The sequence below is a fragment of the Micromys minutus genome, assembly GCF_963924665.1.
Source record: "Micromys minutus genome assembly, chromosome: 33".
Classification (NCBI taxonomy): Eukaryota; Metazoa; Chordata; class Mammalia; order Rodentia; family Muridae; genus Micromys; species Micromys minutus.
Window position 1 is genome coordinate 19,193,240 of NC_137968.1, and position 12,887 is coordinate 19,206,126.

General features: G+C 39.8%; 1 protein-coding gene across 4 annotated transcripts in view; it reads left to right on the forward strand.

Annotated features, from left to right (window-relative positions):
* Positions 1-12,887, forward strand: part of MTBP (MDM2 binding protein) — a gene marked incomplete at its 5' end in the record, with an annotated part of 69,883 nt that overhangs the window by 5,965 nt on the left and 51,031 nt on the right. For all 4 annotated transcript variants that reach the window (XM_080909357.1, XM_080909358.1, XM_080909359.1 and 1 more), the window contains 8 exons: positions 467-540; positions 698-849; positions 2,351-2,409; positions 3,910-4,054; positions 4,858-4,975; positions 6,359-6,493; positions 7,968-8,062; positions 9,408-9,480. In XM_080909357.1, coding sequence (XP_080765483.1) covers positions 467-540; positions 698-849; positions 2,351-2,409; positions 3,910-4,054; positions 4,858-4,975; positions 6,359-6,493; positions 7,968-8,062; positions 9,408-9,480 — 851 coding nt within the window. The remainder of the gene's footprint in view (positions 1-466; positions 541-697; positions 850-2,350; positions 2,410-3,909; positions 4,055-4,857; positions 4,976-6,358; positions 6,494-7,967; positions 8,063-9,407; positions 9,481-12,887) is intronic.

A 12,887-nucleotide genomic window follows, 5' to 3' on the forward strand; every position in this document is an offset into this window, starting at 1 on the left:
TTCTTTTGGCTCCTTTGAGATGCACTTCAGGGTGACCTTTGAGTTCATTCTCTCTCTGTGTCTTTCTGTCTCCACTCTCTAGTTTATTTTATGGTATTGCATTTTCCATGTAGAGCGTTTGCTTGTGAGCTGGTTGAGCCATGCCTACGTGGTCTTTGGAAAGGGAATTAATTGGTTTTAATTAGTAGCCTACTGGTATTGGTCACCTAGGCATAATTCAATAGTTATATTTTCTTAAAACATCTTTATAGTAGATTTTAAATAATGATTAAAAATATTGAGTTTGAATTAATACAAACGTGTAATTTTTCCTTTAAGCAGGTTGGGTTTTTTTTGCGAGGGATTTATAACTTAGAAAACTGTAGACTATGTTTCAGAATTATACAGTTCTCTAAGCAGTAATTTGTTACAGTGACTGCTTTTTTATTTTCTGCCTTTCTTCTAATAAGTGTGATTTGTTTTCAAGCTTGTTCGGTGGGTGGCACACCTCATTCCAGGAAGTGGTTCTTTGCAGTGCAAGCAATGTGCAGACTTTACCAGGTAACAGCTGTTAGCGACCCCGTCCCTGTGTAAAGAATGTCACGAATGTACTCTGCTCTATGCCACCTTTTGATTTGCTGGCTCTGTGATAACTATGGGAAATGTCTGTGCTTTAAATGGTGACGTGACTCCATCACCTAATGCTGTCTTCTGTTAGTTTTGTAGCTCTGATTGGCAAGAGATACATTTTGATGCCGAAAAAGATAAAATTGAAGATGTCCTTCAAGCAAATATAGAAGAATGTCAGAGTGCTGTTGAGTGTTTTGAAGAAGATGACAGTAATAGCAGAGAATCCTTATCCTTGGCTGAGTATGCTTATGTGCCTATACTGCCCTGCAGACATCTAACAGTACTCTGTTTCTGAGACAGAAGGGAAAATATTGGATATTCTATCAATTATAATTAACTATAGTAGGGGGATTTTAATCAACCGCAATGTTTAATACTTCAGTTTGGGGCAGTATTAAGGAAGACACTGGGCAGGTTAGACCTCTCATCTAATTGCTACCTGAAAACATTTGGGTTACCAAACTGCTAGAATGCTGTTTGCTTATCATTTTCCTGGAGCTAAGTGCTGCTGAACCTTGTGTTAGCTGCCTAGGGGAGTTATTGAATGCTAACAGATGACACTCGAATCAAAGCACATTTTGTTTTGGAGTCTCTGAGACTGAAGTGTGGGATCCCCCCCAGTTTATATATGCCTCTTCAACATTTCTGATGCTTCTTGTAATCTCTAGGGCTTCTGAGGAATGTCAGTTGACTTCACTTGTAAGCCTATGGCGTCTTGTTAAAATCTGAGAACGCTCTATGCACTAAGATTGTGATAACCCTTTTCTTCCTCAGACATTCCATTTCTGGCTCATTGTTAAGTTCCTTTTAGTGTTTGTTGTATGATGGGAAATGGTTTTGTTTTGTTTTAGTATTCATGTGAGCTACCTGTATAGGCTTTAAGAATTCCTTCTTACTGGTTTCACATCGTGTTGGTTAATGCGGGAAGCATATAGAATAGTGGGCATTAGGAAGGTACTGTTGGGTTGTGTGAGGCAAAGCTGGGGCGTTAGCTAGTCTAGTCCTTTGTTTCCTCACTCACCAAGTGTGGAAGTTCCTTTGGGCACTTTCCAAGATGCCTTCACTAAGCCTTGAAAGGATCTTATCGATTCATGTTTTATCACTGAAAAAATGATGCGGGAGTCACCTTATTTCCACAAGAGGGAGCCTGGACACTGTAGTTAGCACAAATGCTTTGAGCTTTTATTTTAGACAGTCTCACCTTATGAGGAAGGATTTACATACCTTTACCCTGTATAAGAACTTATTTTGAGAGCAGAATTTCACTATCTGAATAAAATTTATAGGTTTTTAGGAATCTGAACAAAATGTCATGTTCTCATTGAAGACTTAACTAATCCAGAGAAAAAGCAGTGCCCTTTATTATTAAAACCTACTGCTGGTTTGCTTGGAAGATTAGAAAGGTGTTTGGTCTATGATTCATATTGAATACATAAACTATAACTTGTGGGCTTTGTTCCATTATTACTGTTGGTTCTGTTTGGTTTTGGGTGTGAGTAAGAGCTTGTACTTGCAGGTTGAAATATGGCTTTCACACATAATAGCTACATAACTTTAGGACATTTATTTAAAGGAGAAATACTAATCTTCATGGTACATGGGCTTGTCAGCTGAGTCAAATAAGATGATGTGTCTAGCATGTGTGACTGTGGTGCACACAGACTGTTATTGCCTATTATTATATGATACATATGCATATTTGCATAGGGCATTTTCCTCTAACTGTATTCTTTTATTGTAGCCTATATGAAGAAGCAGCGGAAAACTTGCACCAGTTATCAGACAAGCTTCCTGCTCCTGGTACTGTGATAACTGTTTTAGATGATTTGTTTTTTTTACACTTTATGAGTGAGTGATGACTTCAGCATATTCTATAGAACACCGGTTCTGTAAATTCCAGGACCAGTTGCTTCTTTAACTTAGACTGTTGGGATAACATTCTTCTATGGTGCAGACAGCACACACATCAGCTAACGGGATGTCCTGCGGTAGGATGGAGCTCTTTGCTCAGCAGTTTTAAAATAGAAACCACTTTGTGTTCCCAAAATGGGAAGCATATTTTATAAAACACTATATGATATTATCTTTAAATCCTTCTGTTTTTGGTCTCAGTAGCTTTTCTTTGTATTATTCAAAGAGTTGTTGGCAAACTTGGTACAGTTTGTTATTCACAAATACGTTTGCAGTTTCTTTTAAATGAACGTTTTCCCTATTGAACAGCATTTATTGACCGTATGTTTGTTTGGTGTCTGTATTGCGTGTCGTGCAGAGTTCTGGGAACTGAATGTACAGTGCTGTGTAAAGCTAGATAGTGCTAAGGGGTTACACAGATAAAATTCTTTCCCTCAAGGAGCTGGTATTTACAGTCCTGGATAGAAAGTACAGTGGTTGCTGAGACGGCTCAGTGGTTAAGGGCCTTGGTTGCTCTGGCAGAAGACCTGGGTTCAGTTCTTGTCACTCATATGACAGCTCCAGTTCCAAGAACACCAGTGCCCTATTTTGGCTTCCACATGTATCAGAAATGCACATTCACATATGTAAACACTCAGACACATAAAAAATTAAAAAGACAATAACAGTATATTCAGCAATAAACATTTTTGTAACTTTCTTTCACCCAAGGATTGACCCCAAACCTTGTCCATGCTAAGCTACCCTTCAGCCCATCAGATTTCTTTCAGTGAAATGTGTCAGTTTAGCAATAGGTGCTAAAATTTTATACAGTTGCAATCTTTTCTAATTAAATGCCTTTGGTTATCAGTTTTTTATTTGGTGTTCATTTCATTTTATTTTCTGGTCTTTCAATAAATGTGTAATTTCATGCCATTTAAACTGGTGTGAAGTAAGCCTTCTTTTTCAGACTCTAAGGATGCTGATATAATTGGTTGTACTGAATGCTTTAAGAGAAATGATTTATTTGAGCGTCGCAGTTTTATAGTCATTCATTCTCTTTGGGATGACAAAATTCAATGTAGAAGGATATAATGAGGTTGCGCAGTTTTACCCCCTGTTGAGTGCAGCAGCATTGGTGACGTCCAGAGCAGTACATGTAGTTATCTACTGCTAGAGAGTTGGCGAGAATTACGGTGTAGTTCATTGCACGTGCTCGCTCTTTCCAGACAGTATGGCATGACCTCAAGTGATGGAGTATTATGATTTTTGAACTCCTGAAGATGTGTACAGTTTTAAAATAGTCCTTTATTTCCTAACTAAGCCCAAGAGTCCGTTGTTTGGAGCGCCGTTAGAACCTGCTTTAGGTCCAGCATGTTTTAAACATTATGGTATTTCTTTTTTTTCTAGGTAGAGCAATGATAGATGTAATACTGTTGCCTTCTGACAAAGATCCTCCTAAACTAAAAGAGTGTTTGCCCATTGTGGGGGCCTTGAAACATCTGAAGGAATGGCATTCAGCAAAAGTTACCGTAGCAGGAAGTCACAGTGAGACGTGAGTTCCTTTGTCACTTGTCACTGTTCCGCCACCAGGTTTTCGGTAGATTGAGCCTTTGAAAGTCTCAATGTGATGAGGTAAAGCCCTCTGTGCTACCGCATTCGAGACCTGTATGTTTGTCAGGAACGAGATTTTCCTCCCTGCATTTCTGAGATGTTTCAGGTGGCGATAGCTCCTGTCAGTGCTGCACAGTCACTGCTGAGCACCGTTTCTCCAAGTGCACCGTGCACTTCCGGGCTGTAGTACCTGTGTGCACTAGGACAGCGGCTCCACTGGGCCCTCTTGCTTTCTGTGGGCACATGCCCAGGCACACAGAGTTATGTTCATAACACATAAGTAGAGGCCAGTTGTGCATTCTGCTTTTGAATCCAGACTCAGTTCCCAAACAGGTCTTATGGACCTCACGATTTCGCTTTTGATTTAACAAATGAAGCATGTAAAGAACGCTGACTAAACCAGGCATAGCAGTGGATGCTGGAGAGCCCCTGCACAGTACAGACGGAGCGGGACTGCTAAGGAAGAGCCTTGAAGGACATTCAGGGTGGCAGTTTTCTGAAGCTGAGGGACTGGCATTGAGTCTGTGCGTGCATCTGACACAGTTAAGCCAGCAGTAACCGGAAGGTCTCTATATAGTAGAGGTGACTACTCTGAGTATGTGTGAGTGTAGCAGCCCTTCCCCAGAGACTGCCTTAATGGATAATTTATATTAATAGAGAATTGCAGTTACCTCTCCTAGGCTGAAGTTAAAATGTAGCCATTTAAAACCATTAACCATCAAATCCTTGTTTCTTTTTGAACAGAAATTGTCAGAAAATTGCAGAATACCTTTCAGCTAATGTTGTGCCTTTAGAGGAGTTCAGAAATGCCATTGACCCGAGGGAACTGTGGAGGGGAGAGCTTCAGATGCGGGAACGAAAGGTAACCAACTGGTTTCCTCGCTTCACCATGTACCATGAAGAAGGTCTTCGGACTTTGCTTATGGTACAGCTGAAGCCAATGCCAGCGTTCCTCTCAGGAAGATGTTCTCCACGGACACCAAGTGGAGTTCTCTACAATGATACAAACGGTTCATCTGCTCAGAGCTGTGGCCCCTGGGCTGCATATTGCTACAGAAGACTGTGACTTGTTGATTAGATTCTTGTTAGTTGTGATTCCAGTAGTCACTGTGCTATAGTTTAGGTATGTCTGTTGTATGGTGTGGCATTTCGAGAACAGTACTGGACATTAGCCATGTGGCTTACCCAAGACACTTGGTTTTGCTGCCTGGCTTATCTACCAGAAACAGTACTTGGTCATATACACACCAGCTCACTCAAACTAAGTCTGTCTAGATTTGTCCAGGCTTTACGAAGATTCAGTCTTTAGGTAAACTGTCTCTGCAAATGGTGTTAATAGAATGAATGAATCAATTAATCTTTCACTATGGCTCCATGCTGATTAATTAATTGATTGGATAATTAATTAGCATTGAGCCATAGTGGAAGAATTGACAATATGATTTGGAGGTTTGCCTTTGTTTTCATTTTCTGAAGTCATGCGCTTACATGTGGGCAGATCATGCCAGAGTTCTTACGGGGTTCTTTTACTCCTTTAGTATGAAACTACACATCCCTCAGACCACAGTATGTGTTTCAGACTTGGAGTCATTTGTAGCTTTCAGCCGGCAGCCATTGTAGTGATTAGAGCTGCAATGCCTGAATTGAAATCCTGACTCGGTTTCGGTTTTGTGTGACGTCTTGACCCCGGAGCTGTGTCGTTCTCTAAGCCAGTGATGAGACTAATAGCTCATAGGACTTATTTGACTTAAAATATGACTGAACAATATGACACAGGAATTGTTGGAATTGTCACATCTTTACGGGTCACCGTTGTATTGCTGCTACTTCTGTAGTAACCACATTGCTCATCACCCACGTTCCCTGAAGGCTAACTGTGGGAGGCCCTGTGCTAATGTCTAGTCGTGAAGAACACTGGCTGCTCCTCTGTCTGACCACACCTTACGGACTGGCAGGAAGCAGGCACTGAATGTACAAGCGAGGTTGCTTGAAATGAGTTAGTATACTGTTGCTGACTAACAAAGGATCGCAGAAAGCTTTTTATGAAAAACTGGTGTTTAAGTTAATAGTGCAATGTGCACCTAACAGGAAGAACTACCCGTTGAGCCGAGGTATCAAAAAAAAAAATCTCATTTGTATATCTATTTATAGTAAGGTCAGTCTTTTCTCAATATTTTGGTTCTAATAAAGTATATTAATCTTTACTCATAACACCTATAATTGAATTCTCTTGGTTTCTTTTCAGTTTGGATTTGAAGTTAGTTTTCCTGAATTTTGTCTAAAAGGAGTTACACCTACAAATGTTAGTGCATATAATTTAAATACCTGCTTTCTTGCCAAAAAGATAGCATCATCTAAGGATAAGAATATTTTACCTAAGGTAATGTATATACATTTAATTATTTTTGCTACCATCCATTTGTTTCGTTTTTGTTCCAGGAAATACTCTTGAATCTTACTTGCTGTTACCAATATGTATGATGATTTGTGCTTACCAATATGTATGATGATTTGCTGCAGAGTATTCTTTTTAATGAGGTAATACTCTGAAAGTCCGCGTAAGCCTGGATCAGTCTTGAGTTGGAGGTTACCGTGTGACCCTTCTCAGATCAGTGGAAAGCTAGATGGCGAGATAGGCCTGGGTGTGAAACCTGATTCTTTACCTGATATGTATCGGGTACAGCCCTGGTTAGACTGACAACTCACTGAGGAAATGAGAGCAACACCTTGTTACAAAGTTATCATGAAAATTAAGTGAGATTAGAGATTAGCATCTGATTCAGAGCTTGGAATAGGCTTAGTTTGTGGTATTAGGCATATCAGTTCTCTTATAGCTTCTAAAGATTTGTTCTTCAAATGTAAGCAATTGTAAGATATAATAATTAAAAGAGTTTATCTCAGATTTTTTTTTTATTTTTGCTGTTGTTTTTGTTTTTAAGTATTGAAAGCCAGGAGAAGAGGTCCTTGGGTGTGCTTTTGAAATCCATCTTAAAATGCCCAATTTAAGAGCATGTCAAATACAGAGGTTGTAAAGACACAGGATGTCAAATGATGGTTAATACATTCTGATGAAGGGGCAGTAGAGAAAAGGGCGCCATTCCTGCTCTGATGTCATTTCCAGTGTTGTTTACTGTGAGCAGCTTGCCATGCCCCTCTTTCACAGGGATTCCCAGTTCTTTCTAAACCTTACTCTGAGAAGATTTAGTGACGTCAGTGTAAAATTCAAGTACAATAATTTATTGTTGAAATTGTTTTTTTTTTTGCTTCTATTGAGAATATTCAAGTCTAACCTTTTCAATGAGTTAAAGTAAAATTGATTGTAATAAATATTCCTACCCTGTATCAGTAACTTTTCTATTGCTGTGGTGAAACAGCATGAGCAAGGTAGAGAGTTTATTTGGCCTCACAGTTCTAGGGCGCTAGATCCATGGTGGTAAACAAAGGCATGGTATCAGGGCCAGCAAGCTGGCGGCACACATGCTGAACTGCAAGCATGAAGTGAAGAAAGTACCCCCCTTCATCTAACAAGCTACCCCAGCCCTAGTCCCCTAAGGCTTCCCAAAGAGCCAACAGCTAGGAACCAACCTTCAAATGCCCAGACTAGGGGGGGGGGGGGCATCTTATTCAGAGCACTACATGCTCCCATATAAGCATTCATAGGAGTGTGGGGGAAAAGTAACGGGTGAGGAAGTGGGGGATTGCTTTTGTTTTCTGAAAACTAAAACTGATTTCTCTTTGGATGTGTTCATGCTTCCTGTGCGGCTTTTAAATTTTCAACTAATAACCAATAATTTGTTTGCTTTCATGTCATTTGCAGGATTGAAAGTAGTAAACAATTTGAACTTCTTTTTTAGGTTTTCCATTATTATGGTCCTGCTTTAGAATTTGTGCAGATGATAAAATTATCAGACCTTCCCTCCTGCTACGTGTCGGACATCGAATTTGAGTTGTATCCTTTCCTTGACGTGTTCATCTTATTTTACATCCTGTGGGTCAGATAGAATGGTTTGGTACCAGCAGGTAAATGTGTGTTAGGTTAACACTGCTTTTCACTTTGTTGTATTGTTTAATGCACATGCCCTAGTGGAAATTCCTACCATGGGGTTTCAGGGGAAGGGAGTCCCGCTTTCTCCATATTCCCTGTCAGGAATCTTTCCCTCAAGGCAGCCATGCAGCCAGCCCTTCTTTTATTGTCGATCGCTTGCTGCGGGCAGGCTGTTGAACTGAGTGAGGCTTGCTTCCTCGATGCGGGCTGTGATGTGGAGCAGCTGAGCACAGCCGAGTCTGTACACAGTGGCATGAACCGGATCTGTCCTGCCCAGCGCTCTCTGGATACACCCACATTGGTTTTGTGTTTTCTCCATTACTGCTTTATTTAGTTCCAAATGTCATGTAAGAGTCACTTTCTCTTTTCTGGAATCCAAGATGCCTCTCTGTGACTTCTCTTCTTGATCCTGTTCTGCTAAAGACAGATTGTGGAGTGTATGGGTGTGACTCTTGGCCACACTTTTCTCTCAATTTCAGAGTTGGGTTTCTAAAAGGTCTCACTTGCAAAAACTCACTTATACCAAGCAGGGGCAGAAAAAGCACATACAAAGCTGTTCCTGTGATTTCGCTTTACATTTAGATGTTGGGGCATGCTCTAATATCTTAGATAATTCAGTATATTTTTTCCTGGTTATAGTTTTAAGAAATATTCTAAGGTCTGTTCCCAACTCCTACCCCATGCTTCATGTGCTAACTTAAGCTTCTAGAATAGGCAGAGGTCTTTCTCCTGTTTGACCCCTTTGTGCTTATGAGCATCCGAGGAGAACGTTAGGAATACGTGGGGAAAGCAGAGAACATAGTTCTGACTTGCTCAGACACTTCTTCTGCCATCAGTATGATGGATTTATGAACATTATTTGGATGATACGTCTTTCTGTAATTTTAAGTAACTATAAATGCCACTGCATATATCTGAAATACTCAGTCTTCTTGGGGCGTGGGTGACGTGTATAGATCAGGGGACAGCTAGCTTACTGGTTTCAAATGGACCATTAGCATAGCACCCTTACATTTCCTAAGGCAGAGACCCTTTTTTCACTCACTCCATGTTTTTACACTTTGTAGTAGGTACTCGGAACTAATAATTAAGGAAATAGTACGTAATGGAAAGAATAATTGGTAATTCTTACACTTAAGCTTAATGAATGATTTTCAGTGAATTGTGGTAGCGTGTAATAGTCACAGTGTTTTACCCAAGTCAAGCTGTTTCCTGGCTGCTGGTCTCATTCTTTAACTCCTCAGCACAGAGAGGTGACTGGGTACTGCAGGAGGCAGGATTCCACGCTGCTGTTGGAACAGATCTCTTCCCTGTGTGGCCAGGTATAGACGACTGTTCATTGCATATCTAATAGTTTACATTTCAGGACATGTTAAAAACAAGAAAATACACTCTTGCTCATGAATTTGGTACCGTAACACAGCCTTGACAGTAACTCATGGTAAGATATTGCTCAAATGTTTTGTAGACAAAGTGGCCCTTGATTTTACTGAGGACTTTCGGAAATAAACCTTATGAGCAATGACTTTGAAAGTTACTTTAAGTTTCAGACTATGTCATTAACCTCTTCTGCGATATCTCATTCCAGCTCTGGGAAGCCATTTGTATGACTTCTCTTTTCATGGTAGCAGGAGATGGGCATAAGACTTATGTCATTGGATGGTCATTCTGTATGATACAGTTCTCTTCTGAGATGTGTAGCTATTTTAATGGTTACATGTGTTTATCATGTGATACATTTGATGTCTTTTTTAACATTAAAAACACTGGGACATGCAGGATCCGACAGAGCATCTTGTGTCTAAAGGCATTTTATATCCTTCTTAAAGAAGAACAATACACGTCTTTATTTCCTTTTGAGATAATTTTGTCAACCATTGCATTTCTGGTTGCATTTGTGTAACACTTGCTTACCTCAGTCATATCAGTCTACTAACTAGTTCTCCTGGATAGTGATTACTAGGACTTCAGCAGTTTCCCCAGGGTGGCGTATTAGGCTGTGGTTGTTACTCCCTTAGAAAACTGGTGCTCTAAAGGGAGTGTGATTTTAAGATGATCCCTTATATGCTTATGTGATCTCTTAAAATTTTGAGTAGTATTTTGGATGAACTGGCCTTTGATTATGTCAAGTTCAAGTCACACATGTGCCTATGATTTGCTTAATGGAGATACATAATGACCCTTAGTCTATCTAGGTATTGAAGGTAATGCTTAACTGAGAAATTAATAAATTTAGTTAGTACCTTATGTGTAGCTATTGTGTTTTAAATTTGCTCCTGGAACTCTGGCTGTCAGGCATTAGTGTATAATGTACAGGTCACCGTGTGTGAGTGAGGCCTCATAAATTCCTTTCTGCAATGCAGCAGAGGGAGGTACACACAGTAGGTTTACTCTTGCTGGACCACACACCATGACCAAAAGCAAGTTGGGGAGGAAAGGGTTTATTTGGCTCACACTTCCTGTTCATAGTCCATCACTGAGGGGAATCAGGGTAGGAACTCAGGACAGGAACCTGGAGGCAGAAGCTGATGCAGAGGCCATGGAAGGGTGCTGCTTACTGGCTTGCTCCTTATAGTTTGCTTCAGTCTGCCTTCTTATAGAGCCCAAGATTCCTAGCCTCGGCGGGACACCACCCACAATGGTCAGGGTCCTCCCTGATGGATCGCTAATTAAAAAAAATACCTCACAGCTGGATTTTATGGAGGCATGTCCTCTACTGAGGCTCCTTCTCCCTAGTGACTCCAGCTGGTGTCAAGTTGACATAAAAGTAGCCAGTACAGGAGTCCTTGGACTTACACTACAGATATCTCATTTTGAAGTCATTCGGGTTTTTATTTATATTGGGTCATAACTAGTCTTTACATTTTTCAAAAAAAGTAATTGAATAACTGATTTCTTTCTTGAAGTTCAGTGTTGTGTATGTAGCCTCATTTCTTTTCCTACTAATCTTGCTAAAATGTTTTGTTCAGTATATAAGAAATGGGTTTCATTGTGATATTTTCATAATGTGTATCATTACACTTTGTTGGGTTTGGACCCTTGTTTAGTTGTTGTTTATCAAATAAAGTCCTACTGTGTGTCAGATGCCTACTCAGATATTGGTGATATCAGGAAGACAAGACCTTCCCGCCCCCCATTCTAGCTGAAGTATAGATCTACAGGATCATTGGGAAATGTCTCGGCTTTGCATTATCCTTCTATCTCTCCTTGCCTTTGGTTAACTCTGAAATGTGCATGAGCAGTTCTTAGTGAGGCTTCTCTTCCTAAGCTTCACACGTACAGTAGAGTCTTACCTCACTACTCAGTGGGTAGAGAGTGCTGGGTTTCAGGGGAATTGCTGGTTTATGTCCACACTACTCAGTGGGTAGAGAGTGCTGGGTTTCAGGGGAATTGCTGGTTTACGTCTGTTTTCACGAGTGATTGCTTGTTAGAGAGGAGCTGCAGTGATGACTGCATGGGGTTTGAGAGCGAGGGCTGATGTGGACTCACAGAGGCAAGCCCACGGCACCGTCCTCTCAGGTCGTCACGGGGCTAGTGTGTGCTAAGAAGGGGTGATCAGAATCCAAGTCCTGTTATGATCCAGGGTAAGCAACTGACACATGTATGTTATAGGACATCAAAGCTGGAGATTGAGAAATAGTTGTGTTTATTTTTGTTTTAAATATATATAGCAAATATTTAACCACAGTTAGGGTGTTTAAAATATGGGACCAAGGTAGGTCCTGAATCAGTATCTAAGTTATCTGTAGAGCTGCCTTCAGCACCTATAGACAGCTGTAAGTGGGAACTCATCTGGCACGTTCCCTTCACAGTGGTGGCGGCCTTTTCTTCACCTTGTGGCTGTGGCAACCTCTTCTCCCATGGGCTCCATTTTGGATAATGGTCTCTCTCTCTTTTTTTTTTTAATGAAAGGACTGGTTTTAGTATTTAGAGAATTAGATATTCTTTTATTGATTGATTATTTTCTATTGCTAAATGCTTTACTTCCAGTTGCTAATATTTGGCTGTTTAAAATATACTTTTTAACCCTACAATAATGAAGACTAACACCTCTACTTGCCTAATTTTATACCTGTAATTAATTTTATACTTGTAATTAAGAGTGCAGAAGTAAAAATAATAAATAACAGCTGAGCTAACATTGTAAAATACTAATTTAGTGTCACACATTCACAGTACTAATCCATTTACATAGGGCAATTAAAACAGATTTTCATTAGGTTTAAGATATTTGACTAATGCATTGCCTAAATTTCTCCAGAGTTTTTATAAAATTAATGTGCTTTATTGGAATATTCTGATTGATGTAACTGCATTTCTAAACTAGATGATATAACTCCTCAAGTTGTAATTTGTTTTATTTTGTCCTTAATCAAAATGAGAATTTAGATAAATACATCATAGTGATTCTTTTGCGCAAATATTTAGGAAACATCTGTATGCTTAGCCTTGAGAATATAAATATAAAGTTGAAGTTGATATGATTATGAAGCCACAAAAATAATCAATACAGATAAAGTGTTTAAAATTATGGTACCACACATTATGGGCACTAAGTCCCTCAGTTTCTCAATATTTTTTAAGATATGCAAAGGTATCATTTCAACAACTTTTTATACAACACACAAGTACAGAAAATATGTACTACAAAATGTGCTAGTTACTTGTCCTGTTGCCATGGTAGATTCCCTGACAAAGGGAGGAAGGGTTTATTGTGGCACACAGCTCA